The 24,166-nt window shown below is 46.5% G+C and overlaps 1 protein-coding gene and 1 non-coding gene across 2 annotated transcripts in view; one reads left to right on the forward strand and one right to left on the reverse strand.

Annotated features, from left to right (window-relative positions):
• Positions 1-3,032: 3,032 nt before the first annotated feature.
• On the reverse strand, positions 3,033-3,104 carry TRNAE-UUC (transfer RNA glutamic acid (anticodon UUC)). The gene has a single exon. It is a non-coding gene; the product is annotated as a tRNA-Glu (tRNA).
• A 638-nt stretch (positions 3,105-3,742) lies between these two features.
• The window catches only part of LOC134393944 (uncharacterized), a 31,060-nt gene continuing 10,636 nt past the window's right edge, over positions 3,743-24,166 (forward strand). Inside the window, exons 1-13 of the mRNA XM_063118970.1 lie at positions 3,743-3,765; positions 4,529-4,587; positions 7,322-7,414; positions 8,368-8,495; positions 9,708-9,854; positions 12,038-12,121; positions 12,338-12,505; positions 13,309-13,405; positions 13,790-14,013; positions 15,389-15,542; positions 17,694-17,905; positions 20,631-20,748; positions 22,799-23,004. Coding sequence (XP_062975040.1) covers positions 3,743-3,765; positions 4,529-4,587; positions 7,322-7,414; positions 8,368-8,495; positions 9,708-9,854; positions 12,038-12,121; positions 12,338-12,505; positions 13,309-13,405; positions 13,790-14,013; positions 15,389-15,542; positions 17,694-17,905; positions 20,631-20,748; positions 22,799-23,004 — 1,713 coding nt within the window. The remainder of the gene's footprint in view (positions 3,766-4,528; positions 4,588-7,321; positions 7,415-8,367; positions 8,496-9,707; positions 9,855-12,037; positions 12,122-12,337; positions 12,506-13,308; positions 13,406-13,789; positions 14,014-15,388; positions 15,543-17,693; positions 17,906-20,630; positions 20,749-22,798; positions 23,005-24,166) is intronic.

Below are 24,166 nucleotides of genomic sequence, written 5' to 3' on the forward strand. Positions count from 1 at the left end.
AAAAAGAATAAAAATAACGACAACATTGTTATATATTTTTGCTTAGGAGAATATTGGAAGAACATTTTATTTGGTGTTTTGTTTGTTTGATTTTGTTTTGTCTTATTTTTGTGGGTACCTGCTCACTTTCAATGCTTGCTGCATTTGGCTGGGTTGGTCACAAAACCTACGAACTCATTATACTGTGAGGATGCAATCCGATGCATGTTAGACAGAAAAAACGGGCTAGGACTCCCAGCATGTCCCAGTTAGCCATGCTGGCTGGACCATGTTGGGAGTTCTAGGTGTGTGTGTGTATGTGTGATCTAAACATGCATAGGATTGCACCCTGAGTCCCCTTTGAGGTAGCCATATGGTGATCCCCAAATGCAACTCCACAAGATGTAATGCCACTGACTTTAAAGGGGGGTTAGACAAATGCATTGAAGATCAACCTGTACTAGTAATGATGGCTATATGTCACTATATTTTCTCTCCAGTACCAGAAGCAGTTTGTCTCTGAACACCAGTTGCTGGGGAACATGGCTAGGGCAGGATCTACCCCAAGCAGGATATGACACTTTGAAATCGGTTTGAAAGAGGCATCTGGAATGTGTCATGGGCCCCAACGCAGTTGTCAATACTGTTATAAACTGTTACAAAGCAGTAATGTAGATCCTGCCTATGAGAGTGTGCTATTGCACCCATGTCCTGCTTGAGCACTTCTTTATTTTAATTTTTAATTTTTTAAAATTGTGAATATCAACAAAACAGAACAGAAAATACGTTGTGAAAAACGAAAAGAAAAAACACACACATTACATATATAGGATTATTGTCATTTTCCATCATGTATACCATTCATTTAAAAAAAAATTAAAAATGGAGAGAGTTATACAAAGGGTTCAAGAAAAGCAGACCAGATATCTGTGTATTTATCCACTTGCAAGGATATATAACACCCGTTCAAAAGTTGATAATGTTCTGAGGTCCTCGATCCATTGCATTATGGGAGGTGTGGATTTGTCCTTCCAAAGTGATAGTGTAAAGCAGTAGAGAAATGAGTACACGCCACCCGGTGGGGGGGAGCAGGGAAAACATGCCCTAACATGAAGGAGTTCATTTGCATATAGTGTTTTGCATGCAGCAGTCTCTGGCTGCAGAAGGAGGAGCTGAACTTTGACATGGTTAGTGTTGGAGGTGGTTCCTGGTTTGGGCCTGCTGAATCAGCTCTCTTTTGCAGCGCACCCCAGTTCCTGGTTTGGGCCTACTGAATCAGTTCTCTTTGCAGCGCACCCCAGTTCCTGATGCTGCTGAATTAGCTCTCTTTGCAGCGCACTCCAGTTCCGGTTGCTGCCACCTACCATCCACCTTATTGCATGTCTGGAGGATCCCTATTCATTCACTGTCTCTTGGGCTTGTGAATAAGGCTAAAGGACACAGGCCTCCATCGGCCTACCTAGACCTTGGGAGGGAAATGTGTTAATCAAAAGGTTGTCTCCCATGTTCTGTTTTTGTTGCTTGTTGTCAAACTGAATAAATACCAGTACTTATACCTCAGGTGTGTGGGTGAGGTTGCTACTCAGACGTCTCTAAATTGGTGTCCCAGGTTTCCTGGGTGGGAGCTTGAGCCTGAGCTAACCTTAAGGGAAAAACAAACAACCCCTAGACATAGAACCCGGCCCTGGGTACCGACCCAAGGGTTACAATAATATAAGGCTTTTTGGCTGTCATAAGGGCTCTGAAGATCCATCTGTGCTGACCATGTGTTAATTTAGGAGGACATGCACATTGTTCCATATCGTAGATAGTTTCAGTACAAAGTTTATCCTTATTATAACCTTCTTCATTCTTGAGCACTTCTGATTGAGGCATCAAGTGGGTTACTGTGGCACCTGGACTAGTTAGGTTTTTGGTCTGATTAATTCACAGGCTTTAATTCACAGGCTGTGATTAGGACCAACCAATGTTGATGAAACAATATAGGAGCTCTTGAGTAGCACAGATTTTTTCCACTGGTGAAGTCAAGCCCTTGGCTGCTGGGTATTTTTTCCCCCACTTTTAGGATGGTTAAATGGAAGGAATTTCTCCAGACATAATTGCATTAGCACTGGACTCTGAGCAAACTACAATAGTCCTCCAGTTTGACTTCTATTTCTGTTCCTTAGGCAGTAAGGGGTGCAATCCTATGCATGTTTAGGCAGAAAAAAGTCCTACAACTCCCAGCATGCTCCAGTTAGCCATGTTGGCTGGGGCACGCTGGGAGTTGTAGGACTCTTCTCTCTAAGCATGCACAGAATTGTACCCTTAAACTGTTTCCACCCTCACCCACCCCAACGTTTATCATCTTCCAAATTATCATACAGGTTGGCAGTTCACATAAGAAACAACAAAGACAACGGTTGCTAGTCATTTTCCTAGCCGAAATCCCTTGTGCCTTTAACCACGGCAGAATAAGCCGACATTCAACAGGTGACTCTTCACATTGGGAAAAGAATGCCTCTGTTGAATTTCTCCTTGAACGGAATGCGGCTGACTTCTGAGTAGACCTGGATAGGGCTGCGCTGTAAATGACTGGTTGGTAAAAACTTTTGGAATGATTTTCTGAATAGTTAAGGCTGAATTTGGACACACCGAAGAGATGTTTCAGCCTAGATGTTTAAACCGCAGGTGACAAATATTCGTCGTAATACATTTTTAAAACGACCCCCCCCTTCTATCCACATGGAGTCAAGAAGATAGTGATATCTACCAACTATTCTAGTAAGTGATTCCACTAGAAACAAAAAAGAAGGACCGAGGGGACAGGAGCAGGCAGAAGTAACATCGGGGCCTGCTCCTGCTGGACTCTCTCTCTCTCTCTCTCTCTCTCTTTTTCTCTCTCCTCCCTCCCTACCTCCTTGACTCCTTTTCCTTGTGTGTCATGTCTTTATTAGATTGTAAGCCTGAGGGCAGGGACTGTCTTTTTTGCTAATTGTAAGCCGCTCTGAGAGCCTTTTTTGGCTGAGGAGCGGGGTATAAGTATGATAAATAAATAAATAAAAAAGAGTTCTTTCCCATACCGGGAGTCGAACCCGGGCCGCCTGGGTGAAAACCAGGAATCCTAACCGCTAGACCATATGGGAAGGATATGTTAACAATGCTTTCTCAGCTCGGGTCAAGACCAATGGAAGAAAGCGCTGCTCTTGCCCGCTACCCTCTGGAGGAAAGTGAAATTGCAACATTACAAAAGAAAAAAAAGTGGGCTTCCCATTTTTATTGTGGAACGCGCATCCTTTAAATTCCGGCCCCATTCCAGTCGCGCTTACTCGGCAGTAAGTCACCTTGTTTTTTATTGGGGGCTGCTTCTTTTAAGTAAGAAGGCTCAAGAGAAGGTTATTCGGAATGGTGTATCTGAGTTAAGTTCGCCGCCATCCCTGTGCAGGTTTACTCGGTAGTAGAAGCCCCGCGGAGTCCAATGGAGTTGACTCCCAAGAAGCATGCAATGGGATAGTAGCGGCCTGAACGCCCTTTTCACCGAGATCCCTGGGATAACCATCCTCCGATGTATCATTAAGGGCCGGGGGCGGGGAGAGACAGCTGGTGGGGGCTAATAGCACACACCTGAAACCATGCGTGGCTGAGCTGTTTAAAAGGCCGGCCAGGGCCCTTTGTAAATTTTAAGCTCTCTTCTGAAGTTGTTTTTGTGTGGGGAGAGGAATCTGAATTGACTCTGGAGAGGTTTTTATTTGGGAGTCCCTTGTCCCATTAATATCCCAGCAAAATGGGGTGGTGTCTTGCAATAAGGTGAGTTGGAGGGGCGTTTATAGATTGCTTTCGCTGTGTACAAGGGCTTGGAACCAGATTGAATCATATCGTAGAGTAGATCCGTTGACATCGATGGGATTTCAGTTACTCATGATGGCCAATGAGCCCCATTCATTTTAATGGGCCTAGTCTGAAGCATGCCTAAGTCTGGACCCAACTTGAGGCTGCTTTTTCTTCTTCTTTTGCTTTGGGACTCTCTCCAGGCTTCGTTATACCTGTTTCTATTTGGAGATGGGGATACTGTATAACTGGAATTGGTCTTTGCTGAGGCTTCTTGAATACAGAGGCTCCTGTGGCAATTGATGATCTAGTGATAGAAGCAGGCAACCAGAGTTGAAGTGCCCATAAAGTGGCACAGAGTAGGCTGGTGCAATTAATTAATTTTAGATTCAATGGTCTTATGCCCCCATTTATTTATTTATTTTAGAGGATAGCACGTGCTACTGCATTGGGGAGGTGGGCTCCTGCTCATTCTGTTCATTGCGGCCCTGGACTTCTGCCCCAATGTCTTACCCTGATGGCACCACTGGCTGAATTAGTTATAGCTTACACTTGGGGAAGGGATTAATACCAGAACACAGGGTGACTGAAGAGGAGTGGGCTATGAGCTGAATATTCTATCTGGAGTGTAACCACAGAGGGGTTTACACAGTACCTATAAAGAGGGGCTGTGTCCCAATGCTGGCTGGACTGCTTGTATGAAGTGCTACAATTGCTCCGTTATTGTTTTGGCTTTTTCCAGGCTGTTTCTTGTCGTCCTTCTGGCCCCTGGAGTGTGGCTTCAGTTTGCGCCAGCAACAGGTAACCAGAGGAATAAGCACATGCAAAATGTTTCCATTTTAACCAAGGTGCCTTTAAACATTCTCTGCCTTTCACTCACTCTTGCTGTGGAAGTGTAGCATCCTTTTAAAGAAGGGGAAGGGCCTCACTCCTGAACTGCTTAATCATGTAAACCAGATTACGCCCACAGGTGTGGAACTTCAGGTCCATGGGCTTCTTCCCAGATGGCCCCATCTGCTTCCCTTGACTGCTAATCACTTGGTGATTTTCTTGAGTTGTTGCTGTTGTTGTTATCCAAAGCTGTCAGGGCAGTTCACAAAAATTTAAACCACAAATTACAGTATAAAATACAATGTAAAACATAAAAGCTTAAAACAACAGAATAAAAGTACAACCAGCATAAAACCTAGCAGCAATGCAGAGATTTAAAATGCAGGTTTAAGACAGCAGAGCTAAAAGACTAGAATGCTAAAATGCCTGGGGAAAATACAAAGGCGCCAGAAGGAGTACAATGTAGGTACCAGGCGAACCTTTCTAAGAAGCTCATTCCACAGCTGGGGTGCCACAGAAGAAAAGGCCCTGTTCCTGGTCACTTCCTCTGGCAGAGGCTCCCTGGGAAGGACTGATGATGATGATCTTATGATCTGGGCAAGTACACATGGGAGGAGGTGATCCTTCCGATAAAACCTGGCCTCCAAGCCATTTAGGGCTTTGAATGTTAATACCAGCGCTTTGAAATGAGCCGGGAAATGGAGTGGCAACCAGTGCAGCTGAAAAAGTACTGGCGTAATGTGTTCTTGTTGGCAAGTCCCTGTTAACAATCTTGCTGCCCTGTTTTGGCACCAGGTGAAGATTTTGGGCTGTTTTCAAAGGCAGCCCAGGGTATAGCTGCATCTTTGCTCAGTTTCCCCGGCCCGTTCTAAGGCTTAATTACTGGCAGTAAGAGCTTTAAGCTAAATGTGCTGGTATTTTGGGGGGCACCACTTTTGCCTCTGGCTAAGGCCCCTACTGGGAAGTGACCCCAAAGAGCTTTTCCAAAATTTAAATCAGTCCTTTAGGCTGAAAATTTTTTGACAGCCCTGATGTAAGGATGCAGGAGTTGGGGCTTGCTCTTTCTCCAAGTGCTCATTTACCATGGAGTGCGGCGTTTCCCATTCTGATGCCTGCCACATGTTGTGGCCTATGCTCCCATCATCCATGACCATGGGCATGCTGGCTTAGGTTGATGGGAGCTGTAGTCCAAAACATTTTGAGAGCACTGGCATGGGGGAATAATACTTGTAGAGGGAGACATAGATTGGCAAAGACTGGTCAGTTGTGCTGCCTGAATTCATTATGCAGCCCACTAAGAGTTAGTGTTGTTCACGCTGCCACTTCCTGCCAAGCAATTGCACACTGCTTCCATCTCTGACTTCTCCAGGCCCTGCACCAGCAGAGGAAGAGGTTTCTATCTGCTGTCATGTCCTATCTGCTGATATGTGACCCTGGCCAGATCTAAACCTTGTGTCAAATCGTTACAAACATGGAATAAAAAGCAAGAAATATCACTATGAAAGTGATATATGGAATGTGGATTGTGCCCCAACATTTATGAGTGCACTTCAATACCTCTATAAAGCAGTAGTGTAGATCTAGCCCCTGTGATAGATCTAACAAAGGAGAACCTTGCTCAACAAAACTCGTCACATATTTCTTCATGGTATTGGAAGATGCCTCAGGACTTTGCTTCTGCAATAACAGACTAAAATGATAAATGGTTTAAAAATGGGAAGATAAAAACGTCTTTACTTGTATCAAAAAGAGTATAAAGTAGGTGCCAGGCGAACCTCCCTTGGAGCTCATTCCACAGCAGAGAAGGCCCTCCTCCTGGTAGCCACCTGCCTCACTTCCTTTGGCAGGGGCTCACAGAGAAAGACCCCTGAGGATGATCTTTGTATCCGGGCAGGTACATATGAGAGGAGGCGATCCTTCAGATAACCTGGCCCTGAACTGTTTAGGACTTTGAATGTTAATGCTAGCACTTTAATACCAGCGCTTTGAATGTTAATGCCAGCGCTTGAGTTAAGGGACCCCAGCACCACCCAAGCCAAATTGCTTGAGGGCCTCCAAGATGCTTGTGTTGTGTTGGCCACTAAGGCAAATCCTGCTTTGTGCCCTCCAAAAAAAGGAAGCACTTAAAGAAAGGGATGATGATGGAGAAGGCTTGACAATGTTGGCTGTTGATACATAAAGTCCTAGATAAGCCTTTACTCCATGTGCGTGAGAGAGAGAGAGAGAGAGAGAGAGAGAGAGAGAGAAGCTGAAGTTCACGGGGGTGACCCAACTCTAGAGACAATCCAGATAGCCTTGTAAGGTGCCAGAATTCCAGGAGTGTCTGCCTTGGGTGCTGTCGCTTCTGGAGAAGATTTTTACGGGAAACTGGTATCCTGACTGATCCTTGATCACTTCATGGGCTGCTATTATGTTGTTCCCCACCTTATGACGTGGAGGCTTAATATTGCCTCCTTTTTGAACTGCCCCCTTTGGTTGTTAATCTTTGTTCATGTCAGATTGCTAAAAGGTACATAATCGGAGGTGGTGAGACGCATGACAGGAAAAAAGTCGGGCATTGAACTAGAGCATAGTAGGCCCGAAATTGTTGCCTGGCCTGATGGTGGGACCATGGCCTGGACCACTGGAGAATCTTGTTCCTGTGTTGCCTTGCTAGGGAGGAGGGGCCCTACTTGCTAGCATTTTTTTCCTCCTTGACCTCCAGATCGGGTAGATGTGGAATGTCTAGGCAGCCTTGCCAGACTCAAATTGAATCCAGGCTATTTCCAGAACAAGTACATCACCTTTGCTGCTATCGGTGAGTGTTGATTTTCTTCCTGTTTCTGATAGTGAATAGGCAGGGTAAAATCCTGCCCTTGTCCAATATGCTTTCTCCAGCCTCTGGTGAAAGAATGCATAGAGGCTACCCAAGTGCCTTAACCCTCTCCAGGTTCTGGACAGTGGCCAGGTGTTTGCCTCACCTTGCCTACCTAAGACAGCCTCCTGAAAGAAGCATCAGCTGGCATGAAGGGTTGCAGAACTGTTCTCGCTGATGCATAGTGCCTATTGCTGTCACTATGAGCCCACTTGGCCAAATACCAAGCACCTGGTGCTATAGGATGTTCTCCTCCACCGCATCCTCAGGCCAGACTAGGGGGATGTCGAGACGGAGCGATATCCTGGGGATTGTCCTGGGATCATTCCTGTGCATCCACATGATGCACAGGGGATCCTGTTCCTGCCCTCAGAGACAGAGATGTGTACTTAAATCAGCATTTTTACCAGGCAGCTCATCTCAGGAGAAGTGTGCGAATTGGGGAATATGTGCAAAAGTGCATAGATTTGAGAAAAGTTCTCACAAAACTGCATTAGAGCTATGGAGGAAGGGAATGAATACACTTAAAAATGTGCACAAAAATGCATGCATTGTGTGTATGGGGTGGGGGGGAGTGCACCAAAATGTGAATTTCCATACCAATTTTTTAAAATTGCCAACTTATGCAGAAACAGAATTTCATCTAAACTATTTGACAATGTCATCAAGAACATGATTACGGATCCACCCATCGCAAGCCCTGTTGCAGTTAAGGGTGCCTCCTTTCCCCAAGTTCCTAGACTTGGAGCTGGCTGTGAAAAATAATTGGGGTGGGAGGCTTGCTTCTACGTAGAATGAATGCTTCCCAGCACACTGAATGTTGGCATCCCTAATTCAGGTGAATACAATGGAGCAATTGGCTTCCTGCTGAATGATTCAAATTCTTGTTATTCCAGACACATTTGGCAGGGTTTGGGTGATAGATGGAGTCCAGGCTACCAAGTGTGGATACACCGTCTTCCAGGACGTCTGGGGAAACATCGAGATCCGTGCCTCCCTGATTGGCTGCTATGCTCAAATGGCGGTACGTAGCATGGGTGTACGCTGTAGGGCTGTGAATAAAATTTCTGGATTATGTAACATAGACAAGACATGTGTGAATGGATAGTCTAACTGTAGTTTAATTGCAAACTTCCCATAGAGACTCAGCTATTGGGCAGTATAAAAATGTAATAATAATAAATCAATAGTCTAACACAAAAGATATAGGAGGACCTTAGGCCCGGGGTCCCAGTCTGGCCTTCTGGGACTTGCCCCTTTTCCCTCGGACCCAACTGCTAATTATTTGATAGATTGCCCACTTTTCTGGTTATTTTATGAGGTGTGTACACAAAGTAACCACAACCTCAGCAGGCAGTTGTAGTTGTTTTTATTTTCGCAACTTGAAAATACCCGTGGATGAATTAGGTGCCTTCCCCAAACCTGACAAAACACCTATGTGGGCAGTGGCCTCATAAAACCAAGTTGTGTGTACAGTCTCAAAGCCCTGGGAATGGCCACTCCATGGGGATAAACCTAGAACTAAGGTTATATCTTACAATACGTTATTTGTAGCAAAGCTACAAGTCTGCAGCCAAGGAAATGACTGCTTTTAATCAATAATGAAACACTGCTTTCTTTGCCCCTTAGGGTTGCGACATTCTAGTGACAGTAAGAAACCACTGCCAAATTCCCTTTCTAGCCAACCCTTAAAGGCACAGTGCTTGTCAAGGCCTAAATTTTAGATTCTAAACACTGTTGTCGCCAGCCTGCTAAACATTCCTCCTGCCCACTTAGTTTTTTTGCTCACTGGCTCTTCTTTTCCTCAACCCTTTGTCTCCTCTGACCCCTTTTTCTCGAGGTTCCTTCACCTAACCTTCCTTCCAGTTTTTGGATGTGTCACTCTTTATTATTGAAAGTCTTTTTTCAGCTGCCTTGTTTCTGGACACTTTCGCAACAATATCCCAATACTTAAGCCTGCCCTTTCCCTCGGGCCTATGTGTGAAGCTGTAATCCCAGACAAAGTTATAACAATCTCTTTCTGCACAGATGTTCTGTACAGCGCCATGAAAACTTGATGGCACTATATAAATAAATATTATTAATAATACTAGATGCTGGACTGTAAACATTCTAGCAATCTTGTTCCATAAGCAGCTGGAATATTGGTTAAACATTTAATTTGGTCCAGTTCAACCTGCACCACAATAGCTTTGATTAACTATTGGTTCCTTTCTTCCCACAACCCTGTGTTCAGGATGAACAGCACTTCACTCTGAACATACAGATCCAGGCAGCGACAGACCCAGAGATTCATGATGCTGTTGTGCTTAATGTCCCAGTGACCTGTCCATATGGCCCATGGCAACCCAGAGAAGTAGTCTGTGAGGCGAATTATATGGAGGTAAGTTTAGACTTGAGAGGAAAGCCAAATGGCAGCTTTAAACACTTAGGGGACGTGCCTGGGGAATTGCTTTTGCCTTCATAGAAGCCCAGCCTGGGAGATAGAAGTCTTTCACTTGCTAGGCTCCAAGACTGTATTTACACGTGACACTGAAATACACTTAAATCTCTCTGGCATTGCTTATGTTGTGTATGAATGCTGGTGTGGGGGAAGAACACAGCAAAGATGGTGTGTGTGCTTTCTGGCCAGTGCAGGCTCTTGAATTCTCCTTGGGAGTCATATTTAGTCTAAACAGGCTAAAGCAGAGGTGGGCAACCCTTGGCCATAGGGTTGAATATGGCCCTCTTCTGAATTTCATGCAGCCCACAGCCTAATTTCAAAAGCTCCCTGTGCGTGATCAGTTCAGATGTTTGGCAAGAACAATCTACCCTTCTCTTGGTTCCCACTGAAGGAGAAGGGAGGGAAAAGGGGATGGCAGGGAGAAAAAAGGGAGGGAAATGCCCACTTTGGCTCTGGCTTCAACCGCTGCTGGCTTTTGCCCTGCCCATCGCCAACATATGGCCCCCTGACAGATTACCCATGAGGGAATGTGGCCCTCGACAGACAAAAGAGTGCCCACATCTGGGCTAAAGCCTCATGTGTGTGGGGGAAATTGTCTGCAAAAGATGTTAAAGCCAGGCCTGTGTTTACTCCATGAACAGGGACAAACGGCATGTTATGTATCTAGGCATTCCAGATCCTGTAAGGCCAGATCCTGCAGCCTGAATAAACTCTGTGAATTTTGCGGGGGTTTTGTGCTATTGCTAAATCATGGGAAGGGTTAAGCCCCCGCAGCCCTGCCCCAATCATGCAATTTTGTCCAGCATCCATAGCTGTGTGCAAAGGTGTGCCCAGGCACACCCTAATGTCTCAAGCAATAAGTGCTGAAATGAGGGGGCCTTTGAGTAGAGACCCAAAGATCCAGATGCAGCAGGAATAATAATCCCTGAGTGCGCACCCTAATGAAATGTGCTGCGCACCCCCTATGTCAACATTCTGTCTCGGAGCAACATGGCAAGCATTGACAAAAGAGCTACATATTTTCAAATAGATGCTTGCAGTCGTAAGGGCTAGACACTTCACTTTTAAAAATGCAAGCTGCCGTTCTCAGAATCTCACCACTTGCACCCATTACCACATCCTTCCCTCTTGTGGCATTGCAGTGTATGGACCTGCATGAGGTTTAACTGGTGTGTTTGCGGGGGTTTGCGCCCGCCCTGGTGACCATGTTTCTGTGCCCAGAGTGTAGCACTGAGCAGCTGGAACTAAACTTGAGGACAAACAAGTCCTGCTGAATCGGACCAAGGGCCTGTCCAGTCCAACATTCTCTTAAACTCAGTGTCCATGGGAAGCCCACATAAGCAGGACATGAATGCACCCTCCCACTGGTGTTTCCCCAACAACTGGTAATGCTATATCTGAGGTATCTAATATCCTGGTCCATGAGGGAAAGTACAGCTTAACACGGGGGTAAATAGATGCATTAAGGCAGCCCACACTCCTTGATCAGGAGAAACAAGGACACTTCAGATACCATATTGTCCAGCTGTCTTCCACATCAAGTTGTGGCCCACTGAGCTGAATGTAGATCTCTCACCACGTACAATGGCCTCTCAGGTGCCTGACCACACTCACTAGCATGTCCTATTTCTGCAGTTTCGGACGGGCAGCAACGATGGGAGGCTTGTTGAGGCCGTGGTGGACTGCTGTACGTGGCTGGTGGGGTGCGTTGTTCCACTCCACTGCCTAAATCCTCCAAACTAATCTCCTTGATCTGGTGATGCTCAGGCAATCCCTTCCATGCCAGTCTATTGCTAAGTCATGATACCAAATGGCTACCCAGGAGGGATTTTGGGGTGAAGCCCAGAACAGGTGCAAGGGTGATGCCAGGAGTCCAGAACCTGGCTCCTGTCTTGGCAGGTTTGAGTCTGTCTGTATTTCCAGATGGTATCTATCTCAAAGGCTGAGAAGAGTGGAGTAACTAACTCTAGGCCCGTGATTTCCAACCAGTCACCAGAAGAAGCAAAAAACATCAACACTGGCTTCTGTAAGCCACCTCAAATTAACAAGGGCCATGGGAGACTCTTCACAGCCGTTATCTGTATCTGATCTCTCAACTATATTGTACTTGTTTTTTTCTCAAGGTCTCTGTGAGAAGGAATGTGCCTCCAATTCCAAATGACATGCTTCAAGATCAACCAGAAGACTGGGCGTCTGCCTTCCCAGAGGTCAGTCGGTCGGTCGGTCGGTCGGTCGGTCTCTCTCTCTCTCTCCTGCCTGATGAATGAAGAGTCATGGGTGGGATTTGGGCTACCCTGCCCAAAGAGCCTCGGCTATTGGGCAGTATAAAATGTAATAATTTTTTAAAAAGCAGCCCATGAGGGTGGTTAAGCAACTCTGAATATCTCCTTCTTTACTTCCCTCCCCCTCTGCCCCCTGTATAGGCCCAAGCTGGGGTGCCCTCCATTTGGCAAATAGTCTTTCACATGGACACCAAAAAGAAGGCCATGCTTGTTGAAGAGGCTCATGCTGTCGGTTATGGGCTCAACACAACAGACACAAGGATCATCTTAAGGGCTTCCTACAACGCAACTGAAGCTCAGAAGTTGGAGGTAAGCTCCAATGGAGAAGTAGGGCAAAGGTAACAAGCATCTGTACCTCAGCGCTATTATCTATCTCCATAAGTTTGCAGATGGATATTTATCCATATACAACGTGGGTTTTGCATGGTGTGTATTTATTTTATATCCTGCCTTGCTTCCAAGGAGCTTGGTGGGGAGCATACATGGTTACAGCCACCATTTTTGCCTCACAACAACCCTGTGAGGGAGGTTAGGCTGAGAGACAGTAAAAGTACAAAGGTTGCCCAGTGAGTTTCATGGAGGAGTGAATATTCGAACCTGCGTCTCCCCGATCCTAGTTGACACTCTAACCCTGCTTTCCCCAACCTGGTGCCCTCCAGATAGGTTGGACTCCCAACTCCCTACAGTTGAGAATGATGGGAGTTCTAGTCCAACACATCTGGAAGCCAGCAGGTTGGGGAAGGCTGTTCAAACCATTACACCACAATGGCTCTCTCTCATATCACAGCAGGCAGCACTTCGTGGATAGAGGTGTACAGAGTGATGCACGGTGTGGAAAAAGTGGATAGGGAGATATTTTCCTCCCTCTCTCATACTAGTAGAACCCAATGGGGGTCATCCCATAAAGCTGTTTGGTTGGAGATTCAAGACAGATACAAGAAAGAATGTTTTCATGTAGCTTGTAGTCAACTATGTAATTTGCTACCACATAATGTGATGGCCTTAATTCTCTGAAGCTGCACAGATCCTTAGACGACCTGGCAAAATGTTGAACTCTGGTCACAAAACAAAACAGTACGAACCACTTAGGAATGTCTTGCTCACTTTTTCAGGTCAATGGGGTTCTTTTCTCCTCGGTGAGATCCAGCACCTACTACAAGCAACGTTGGATGCTCCTGATGGTGGACACCGCTGTGGCCTGTCCCATAGGTAGGTACATGGGGTGGCTCCTTCCAGCCCAGATAGCCACACCCTTTCCCACAACTGCTGATTATTTGATGGTTTGTGAGCTTTTGTGCAGTTCCCTCTGTCCCGTGTCTGCATTCTAAAAGGTTGAAATCCCTCTTCTAAGGCTCAGTTAGTGGCAGTAAGCACTTTAAGCTACAATGTCCTGGCATTTTTACATTATTTGACCATGCCCCCTTTGCCATTGGCCCCACCCACCTTAGGAATGTGCTCCACCCCCAGAGAGCTCTTGGGCTGAAAGAGGTTCTGCAACCCTGGTCCAGCTTCAGTTTCCTCTTGGTAGCTTTAAGGTTTGAGCTGTGATTCCTTTTCCTCATTTTCTTCCTCTTCCCTCCCTCCATCACACAGATGGTGTGACCTACACAGATGACACCATCACCTGGACTGTCCCCAAAAGCATCTCTCCCCTCCTGGTTGGAGTTGGCACCATCAAAGAGTTGCAAGTGGAGATGGGTATCAACCTGTACAAGCTGACTTCGCAGGATATAGCCCGCCGGGGATACTCGCTGGCCAGTGACAAGGATGCTATCGTAGTAAAGATTCCCATTGGTGCATTGGGTGGTAACTACAAGGTGAGTTTGCTATCTAAGGGTCTAGCATAGGGGTAAACAACGTGGGGCCCATGGACACCAATGTTCCCCCAGACACCTTTTTGGAGCCAGCCAAAGTACCTCACCCTTGCCTCTTTTTTTGCTTAAATTGCAATATTTTCTTAATGGCAGCTGGGATTGCTATGAAATAGGTTGAAAACTGTGTATTCAAAGGAGTTGTTCAGTGTTGGGGCTCAGACCCTACCTCTGCTGTGGACTCGGTCTTTTGGGCAGGTTACTTGCTCTTTGCTATGCCTCCGACGGCAGCCATTTTGCAGTGGTGCCCAAGAAAGTTTCTTAAATTGCCAAAAGTGAGCATGACCCCAGCAGGTTGCCTACTCCTAGTCAGGCACAATGTGCTCTGGAGAAAGAAGCCAATGGATGACCAAGCATGTTACTTCCACTTCTGAACTACTTCAGTACACCAGGGATTGAGAACCTCAAATCCACAGGCCAATTTGGCTTTGCGTGAGGCCCTGTCTGCTGGAGGCTTGAGTAAGGGGTGAAGAGACTAATTCCTGCTGTTATTCAGATCTGTGATTGAGGAGAACGGGGGGTGGGGGGATTCCACTGTGCCAGTGCGGCCCTACCATTAGGCAGAGTGAACCAACCGCTTCAGGGGAAGCATCAGGCCCCAGATCTTTCCCCCCCAGCCATTCCTCTTTTGGAGAACATGAATGCCACATTTCTGTCCTGCACCTCTAAACTAGCCTGCTGTCCCTTGGGTGTGCTATCCAGTTACCAAGGTTGAAGTAAGGTTCAGTTGCCAATCTAGTCAGAGGAGAGGGGTGCCATCTTGTCCTTTGCCTCAGGCTACAACATGCTTTTGGCCAGCCCCGCCCTGCTAAGTGGCACACTAAGTACTTCAGCCGCCATGCATTCCTTGCCCCCACCAGGTCAGGTGAAGCTTCTGCCTCTGTATGGATAAACTTGGGAGATGGGAGCGGTTGTTCTTGCCTCTCTGAGCTGAGAAAGGTGGAGCAACCACCCACTTCTCTCAGCACAGAGAAATGGTTTACGTCGGGGTGGGGTGAGGCTCTAGAGGGAGGGCCCCCCACTCCCTAATGTCATTTGGTCCCCCAGGAGCTGAGCTGAAATGAAATTTGGTCCCCTGGAGGATAAAACAATTCCTGAAACAATGTTTTGATAATTCAAAATGGCAGCATGAAAGAAGAACTGAAGCTGGATTAAGCGTGCACAAGATTGCGCCCATATTAGAAGGCCAATCCCCAAATCTTCCTAGAGTCCTTAGGCCCAGCAACTGGTGTGGGATGCAAGGAGAACTGGGGGGGTGGGGAGATTCCCGTACCTTTTGTCACAACGGTGACGGCTGCATGTTCTGATCTTTTTCTTCCAGAGTTTTGTGGTCTCTGGAAAACTGGCAACCAGCTACAGGATCAATCCATTTGTAGTCCACCTGTGGGAAGATGACAAGAGGGGTGTCACAAAGCACACCATTCTGAAGGAGATCAACACCCCTCTGAAGCTAGTACCAGTGACGGTGACGGACTGTGAGTGTTCATTGCGAGAGAGAAATCCAGTGAAAGTTCTTGAAACCTTGGTCTTTGAGGGTGGAGAGTGGGCTCTTCCACCAAGATCAAATCTGGCAAAGATCTCTTGGTTATGGTACAACACCTCCTACATCTTGCCAGTGACAGATATTATTATATAGAGAGCATCATAAGCTTGTCAAGGGTGCACTGACGTCTGTGGCTCACCTGAGCTACCTCTATTGCTGTGTGCAATAAGGGGCATTTCGGGACCAATCGCTGACCCCAAATCTGTTCCCCAGAGTACATCTATTCATGCCAATGGAAGGTGGGGTTTTTTGCACAGCTTAATGGTCATGCAGGGGTCTGTTTCCAGAGGGGTCACAGTTGTGAAGGGAAGGGATATGCCATCCCATGTCTTCTACACAGCAATTAAACTTCAGTGGTGGGAAATCTTGCATGGATGCTAAGGGAATTTTTTTTTGTTTTTGTTTATGCTTAATGCAATGGGGTGGGGACAATTTTCCTCCTGGAGGGGGAGTGAGAGAGAAATTGGGGTGGTGGTGAGAAAAGTGGGGAAAGGGACAGAGATGAGTGGAGGCAAAAGGGAGAAATATAGTTTTTTTAATCTTTTAGGACAATAATCTGTGCAGGAAGTCCTTTTCCAGGTATTGTAAGTCTGTGTGTGTTGTATGTCTCCTCTTGATCTAATTATTTCATAATTTGCATGTGTAGATATAGATTAGCATATGCACATTTTGTGCAGATTTGTATCCTATAGGCCTGGGCCCTGAATCTTTTAAGTTTGCCTAGCAATGCCCCTGGGACCAAGGATGGAGGCCCTGCCCATCAAGTGCCCATTTTTCAGGCTCCTCCTTGGAATCTTATTTGTCCCCCATCCCGCCCTTTTAGGCTACAGTCTTTGCTGTTAGCTGATGGACCAAGAAGTGATGCCGTCTTATCCCCCTGCACTGAGACCTTGGAATCAGACGTCTTGTAAGAAGGATGGGGCTTCCGGAATAGGAAAATATCGGTAGAGATGATGCCGTTGAGAAAGTATTGATGATAAGGAAAAGATTAAGGGAGGGGCCATAGCTTAGTGATAGATCACCTGCCTTGCATGTGGAAGGTCTCCGGTTCAATCCCCATCATCTCCAGATAGGGCTGGAAAAATTCCTGCCGGAAACTCTGAGGCTTGCCTTTACGCTCCATATACCCCGTCGTGGCTGTGTAGTTGCACCCTGTTGTTTATATGATGCAGCCGCCAACCCGCAGCTATTCCCCACGAAGCTGCACATTTTTAATGTGTCGTTTTATCGTGACTTTTTACATTGTTCCAATGTCACCATGTTTGTTTGTGTGACAGTGGTGGCTTCAGTTCGTATTAAGAGAGTGGGCGTAGGTAGGGGGTGAAGCCAGTGAGAGGTAGGTGCGGGAACACAGGGCAGGGCCGAGCTCAGCACGTCCCAGTTGAGTATTAAGTAATGGCAGCCAGGGTGATAATAAAGTTTGGAATGAAAGTAAGAACAGTTATTATGCATAACACATAAATTCCATGAACTGTAGCAGCGCAGATGCGCAGATACAGGCTTTCACAGTTTCTACAATGTTGTGCTGAGTTGCCAGAAAACAAACAAACCAAACGTTTTGACAGTTTTCGGTCCTTTGATGTTTGCTGCCCATTATCACTGTGTGACGATGGCGCTGCGGATTTTCCTGGCTGTACAGCCCGCACTCACTCCTGCCATATAACCCTATCGATGCCACTTTGAAAAAGCGATGTTGCGGGGTTTAGGGGGGATTCAGTAGGTAAAGCAGCGCCGTATAGAAGCCCCCCTAGAGAGCCCATTGCTGCCAGTCAGGGTCGACAGTATTGGGCTAGATGGACCAAGGGTCGAACTCAGTGTAAGGCACCTTCCTATGTTCCTAGTCTGAATATCCTAGAATGAAGCAGAAGAGGCTTGTTAGCAGGACAACTAAAGAAGATGTGTAAAGAGGTCACCTTAATGATAGGAATTTAAGCTCCTAGATCTGCCTTCTCCATCCTAGTGCCCTCCAGTGGCTGGGAATTCTGGGGATTGTGGTCCTGACATACCTGGAGGTCACCTGGTTGGGAAAACCTGTCCTGGGCTTTACATTTATGTGTGATTTGAGCTGTCTTCTCCCATGCAGATACGAATATCCCCCTCCGTCTCTTCAACGCAACTGTTGGAACCGTCCTGCCCGATGTAGAGCTGGTCACGGTGACAGTGGATGAATCGGGGCCCTTGCCACTGCCAGAGGTTGAGAAGTGGGGCTACACCATCTCTGAGATCAAGCTCCCCAATGGCAGCAAATATTATGTGCTGCAGGTCCCCTTTGATGCCCCAGGAGTCAAGAAGCAGGTGAGTCTGCCAGAAGCCACCACCAAAGGTCTGTTGGTTCCTGGGATGCTCTTGCTCCAAATGGAAAAACCCATTCAACCCGATGGAATAATGTGGAGTGGCTGAGGAGCGTTGATCTCTTTCAGTTCTCAAACTAGGGCCTCTTCAGCCTGGCTGCTCCCTTTCTGGTGTCTTTCCTTTGACCTGTTCCTGCGCTTCACCCTTCTCTTTTTCTCAAGTGGGGGAGGCCGACCTACGTCAGAGTTGGGGTTTGATGATGTTAAGCCTTCCGCAAGATGGCACCCTCCAGCTGTGTTGGACTACGTGGGCCATGTTGGCTGGGGATGGTGGGAGTTGTAGTCCAACACAGCTGGAGGGCACCAGGCTGGGGAAAGCTGTGTTAGGGCGCAACGTTGTGTGTGTTTAGACTGAAAAAAAGTCCTACAACACCCTGGGGAATATTGGGTCTTGTAGGCCTTCTCCCTCCCACCTTGTCTAAATCTGCATGGGATTGCACCCTTATGCACTGAAAAGGCCCTTCAATCACTCATCCTTCTTCTGAACTAGGTTACCCAGTTTTGGCTAGACAATCCCTGCGAAGGCCTAACTTGAGGACTCCCCTTCAGAAGATGGATTCTCCTTTCTAATTTCCTAGGAGAAATAAGATGTCCTTGCAGCTGAGATCTCTCTCTTAGCTACTCTGTAACTCAGCCTTCCCCAACTTGGTGTCCTCCATATTTTCCACTTCCAACTCCCAGCATTCCTGACCTATGCCTTCGGAATAGCCATGTTTCCTCTAGCTCCAAGGCCTACAAGGCAGAGGAACAAGCAATGACAACATATAAATGTTGGGACGACAATCAGTTTGGGACGACAATCAGTTGGTTAGGGAGGAATGCTTGGCTGTCTACTGCCAGGAGTATCTAAAACAAGCTACCTTGTCCCCACAAAAATCAGGTAATATGGTCCTTGCAGGAGGGGCGTGCTAATCTTACGATGGGCTAAAGCACCATTTAAACAGGATTAGGAGTGCTTGTCACCCAAGACCTGGGCTAAACATTTGATGTGACCCTGAACGCAGCCCACCGGCTAGGTTGTGGTGGCTCCTTGGAAGTTGGGTCAGTGGCTTTGTGGCTCTCCATTTAACCTAGGTCTGCCACCACAAAAGCACAGGGTACCCTAGTAGGCCACAACACCTGTTTTATGGGTTATAAACAGTACAGGCCTCTAACCGGACCACATGAACGCAACCCTTCTGTGTAGCATCTCCCTTGTACTGTTATCCTCTGGGCCTGGAGTCCCCAATGTGGTGCTCGTGGACATCTTCCATGGCACCCTCCAAGCGCCCCAGCCCCCTCATGGTTGGTATTTTTTAAAGTAGCAGGGGTGGTTGGCATGTTGCAAAGCAGCATACTAGCCTTGAGCTTCTTTATTTCCAAGAATGCTTCTATGCTCACGTGGGCCCTAGAGGGATTTTTTTTTAAATAAAATGTCAGCTGGGGTAAAGCCCAACGCTGCTTTTTGAAGTATTGCCTAACTGCCCATAATAACAAAAAGGAGTTGGCAGTGAGTGAATGGGGTTATTTTACCTGTGTGCTAGTGTGTGTGTGTGTGTGCCTGTGATAATTAGAGAGAAGGGGTGTTGTTTACTTTGGTGTGTTGGTTGCATTTCCCTCTGAGCATCACCAGTTCGCCTTCTGTGAAATGGATATCTTTTCGTGTGTGGGCAAATACAATTTGGTATTGGGGCTCAGACTCTACCTCTGCCTTATACTCAGTTTCTTGGCCACGCTACTTGTCTCGGAGGCCCATCTATTTGCCCTCTGTGAAATGGGTGTGGGAGCAGAAAACCGGGGTTCAGGAATGTTGTTTTTGTGTCTTAGACCTCAGACTAAACCTCTACCTTGTACTTAGGTTCTTGGACAAACAGGCTGCATTCGGACAACATGATAGTCAATGGTGGGATAATAATCAAATCAACAGTTGATTATCTATGGGGTGCTCCCCGCATAACAAGATAATAATCAACAGTGGTGTGGATTAGGATCAGCATTGAGTTGACTATTAGTCCATGCTGAGTTGTCTCACTCAACCCCACCCTCTCTCCACCCTCAGTCCTCCCACTAGTATCCCGTCAGCCATTGCTGCCAAAAATCTATCCTGATGACTGGACAAGAGCGGCAGCTGCCGCCACTTTGACCACTCTTGCCTTGTGACTCTATGGCTGATGAAATAACCAACGATGGCCGAGGAAATGACTAATGGTGCCCTCCACACAACACGATAACCAGTCACTGTTCAAATAGCCAACTCTGCACAGCGTTGGTTATTTCAGCCAAATAACCAATCATTGGTTAAAAAACTCCCACCACACAACACAATGACCCACGGTGGGTTAAATAACCAACCATTGACTATTTAAACCACCATTGGTTATTGTGACTGGGTTTGGACAACACAACTTTTCTTTCAGCCCTGCCAGTTTGCCTTTGGGAAATAGGTGTTTTGTGTCCACACCTATCATAGAACTCATTTTGTGAATGAGTAAGCTATCACGCTCCCCTATAGCAGCTATTTGATAAGGATCCCTCAGCACACTCAAAATTCCAATTTTTTCTCAATGTTGCCCACCGGCCGGAAAATATTGGGGACCCCTGCTGTGGGTGATGGTGGTAGAAACTAGGAGCACTCATGACTCTTGCATTTGGATAACCAACGTTTCTCTCCCCACCACCCCTTTTCCCAGTATGTGCCAGAGAACATCAGAAACTACACCATCAGCCCCATATTGGGATTCAGAGTAATTCCTCAGGGAGGCACCTTTGATGTCCCAGTCCCTCTCACTGCCCTGGTCAAGGATGCAGGTGAGTTAGTTGGGAATGCTAGTCATTACTCTATCACTTGTGGGTGGAAATGACAAGCTAAAGGTTGGAGCCATAGGCACATCACCCTGTTATCTAACTTCTTGGAAATTACTCTAACAGTTGAGGGTGGCGGCTGCTAGTATTGCTGGATTTGTATTGTTATTTTATGAAAACAGCTATATGTAAGTGAAGAATTCATCACTTGGCACATCTTAGCATTGTAGTTTGATTGATTGATTGATCTATTACATTTTTATATTGCCCAATACCTCTCTGGGAAATTCACAATTGAATGTTACAAATGATTCCAAGATCTAGGTAATAAAAACATTGGCCAGTGTAGTAGGGTCATGTTATTTTCCTGTCTTGACCTGCCCAAAAGTGCTATTATTATTATTATTATTATTATTATTATTATTATTATTATTATTATTATTATTATTATTTTATTTATATAGCACCATCAATGTACATGGTGCTGTACAGAGTAAAACAGTAAATAGCAAGACCCTGCCGCATAGGCTTACAATCTAATAAAATCATAGTAAAACAATAAGGAGGGGAAGAGAATGCAAACAGGCACAGGGTAGGGTAAGCAGGCACAGGGTAGGGTAAAACTAACAGTATAAAGTCCGCTCAACATCAAGTTTTAAAAGCTTTAGGAAAAAGAAAAGTTTTTTGTTGAGCTTTAAAAGCTGCGATTGAACTTGTAGTTCTCAAATGTTCTGGAAGAGCGTTCTAGGCGTAAAGGGGCAGCAGAAGAAAATGGACGAAGCCGAGCAAGGGAAGTAGAGGCCCTTGGGCAGGCGAGAAACATGGCATCAGAGGAGTGAAGAGCACGAGCGGGGCAATAGTGTGAGATGAGAGAGGAGAGATAGGAAGGAGCTAGACCGTGAAAAGCTTTGAAGGTTAACAGGAGAAGTTTATATTGGATTCTGAAGTGAATTGGAAGCCAATGAAGAGATTTCAGAAGTGGAGTAACATGGTCAGAGCGGCGAGCCAAGAAGATGATCTTAGCAGCAGAGTGGTGAACAGAAACCAACGGACTGATGTGAGAAGAAGGAAGGCCAGAGAGAAGAAGGTTGCAGTAGTCCAACCGAGAAATAACCAGTGCATGAACAAGCGTCTTGGCAGAAGAGACAGTCAAAAATGATCGAATCCTGGCAATATTATACAGGAAAAAACGACAGGATTTAGCTACTGCCTCAATATGAGGAATAAAGGAGAGCGAGGAGTCAAATATAAAGCCAAGGCTACGAGCTTCCTTGACCGGAGTAAGCGTAACATCATTGACAGTAAGAGAGAATGAGAGATGAGAAGGTTTAGGAGGAAAAACAAGCGATTTAGTCTGGGAGGTCACTCGTGATTCCACCTGACCTCTCCTAGTACAATACTTGTGTAATTTGGAGTTTTGTGAGGTTCTGAATGTAACTGGAATCCTATGGACTCCTGGAACGAGAGCTAAGGAGTGGACCTCCCTGCTTCCCCAACTGAGCACCTGCCAGATGTGTTGAACTATAGCTCCTATCATCTCAACCAGCATGGACAATGGGAGTTGTAAACAAAATCAAAAGATGTGGCTGCTTGCTGCGTTCTTAAAATAATGCCTGCTTTGGCTCACATCCTACTCGAGAACCTCACGGGCAGCTCCGTGACTTTGTAGCCTCTCCAGCAAAGAGCCTTAACTGTGAAGAATGGCCAGGAAAGGTCACAAATATGTGCCAGACCAGGTGAGCACCAGGTCATACCACCTGCATCTGGCCCAGTTAGGCTCAATGCCATTTGAGAAGTTCTGCTTCTATCCAGTGGTTCCATGAAGATAGCAGCACTAATAATAGGCCCCTGAACCATGACTGGGCCTTCACAAGGGCCTCACGCTGACTACCTTTAGTGCCAGCCCTGTGCTAATATTATTGTTTGAGGAATTGGTGGTGTCTGATACTCAACTGGCGAGAAAGGAGAGGTATCCAAAGGGTGGGAACGAGGTGACTGAACAGGGCTCCTACTCTTACAAGCACACCTCTTACTGCTGCCACTGCCTCTTGTACAGTGCTGCCCCGGGCGGAGGGGTTCTGTGATGACCAAGCCCTCTACTTAGTGGTGAAACGTGGCAACGTGGACCAGGACTGGCTGCCCTCTGTGGGGGACACGTACTTGACCCAGGAGACGGCGCAGAGCCTTGGCTACACGCTGCAAGACAACGGAACCCACTTGGCCCTGAGTGTGCCCAGGCGTGCCGCCCGTGTGCTCTTTGAGGTAGGAGAAGAGGGTGGGGTTGGGAAGTAGAAGGGAGTGGCGCTAGGACAGCGGTGGGAGGAGTAATTCTTCCCCAGGGGCACTGGGAGTTTCTGTCCCACTCTCCATTTCAGCCTTCCCCAATCTGGTGCTCTCTGAATGGTTTGGCCTACAACTTCCATCATCCATGGCCATTGGCTGGGGCTGATGGGAGCTGTAGCTCAAAATATTGGAGGGCACAGGGCTTGGGAAGGCTGCTCTACTTCTATAAGCAATTTAAAATATTTTTAAATATAAATGTAATTAATTAATTAATTAAATAAATAAATAAATAAATAATGTGCTCTGGTAGAAATGGACACCAAAGCTGTAATTGCCTTGGCTTCAAGGAAAGGACTTTATGCTATACTTCGATAACTTGTGCCTCATCCCTGAAAATCTAGCAGCACTGCCTGCTTGCAGTCCTGCCAGCATCCCAGAACAGGCCCTCAGGAACCTGCTGAATTGTGGTGGCGATTATAGCACTTCTGGGTCCAAAAAACAGGCTAAAGTAATGATAAATGGCTTAAAATATAGCATGGTTCGTCAAGGTTCCTTAACACTAAAGGAGCATCACTAAATTGCAAACTCTTTCTCATTACAGCGAACTTACCTGAAGTGCCACCCAAATATTTTCTCTCTATTTGTGAGACCCTTCTGAGGTGTACAGTAAAGTGCTGGGGCAGAATCCAAGCTAATGGTGTGAGTCCCCTCTGCACTGACACATGTAAATGCTTCTAAGTGTTTTGAGACCAGAGACAGCAGAGTTTCAACCTTGTTGGTGCTTTTCCTGAAATCAGAGTTTTCAGGGGTAACCTTCCCTGTAACAGGTGGTGACTGGGTCATTGCCCCCTCCCTCCAAAAAAAACCTCATCCGGACTTTCGTAGGGCCCAATTCTGCCACTAACTAGTGCTTCGGCATTCTCCCCCTTCCCAAACCTGATGTAATCCAAAACAACTGGAGGGCAACTCCCAGCATTCCTGCCCATTGGCCATGCTGGGGGCTGATGGGAGTTGAAATCCAAAACAACTGGAGGGCACCAGGTTGGGGAAGGCTTGTCTAAAAGGTGCTTTATATTTCCACTTGACTTTTTCTCCAGAGGAGGTGAGATGGAAACCAAAGTAGCCAGCAGCCAGGGGAAGG

Source organism: Elgaria multicarinata, chromosome 3 (genome assembly GCF_023053635.1).
Source record: "Elgaria multicarinata webbii isolate HBS135686 ecotype San Diego chromosome 3, rElgMul1.1.pri, whole genome shotgun sequence".
Taxonomy (NCBI): Eukaryota; Metazoa; Chordata; class Lepidosauria; order Squamata; family Anguidae; genus Elgaria; species Elgaria multicarinata.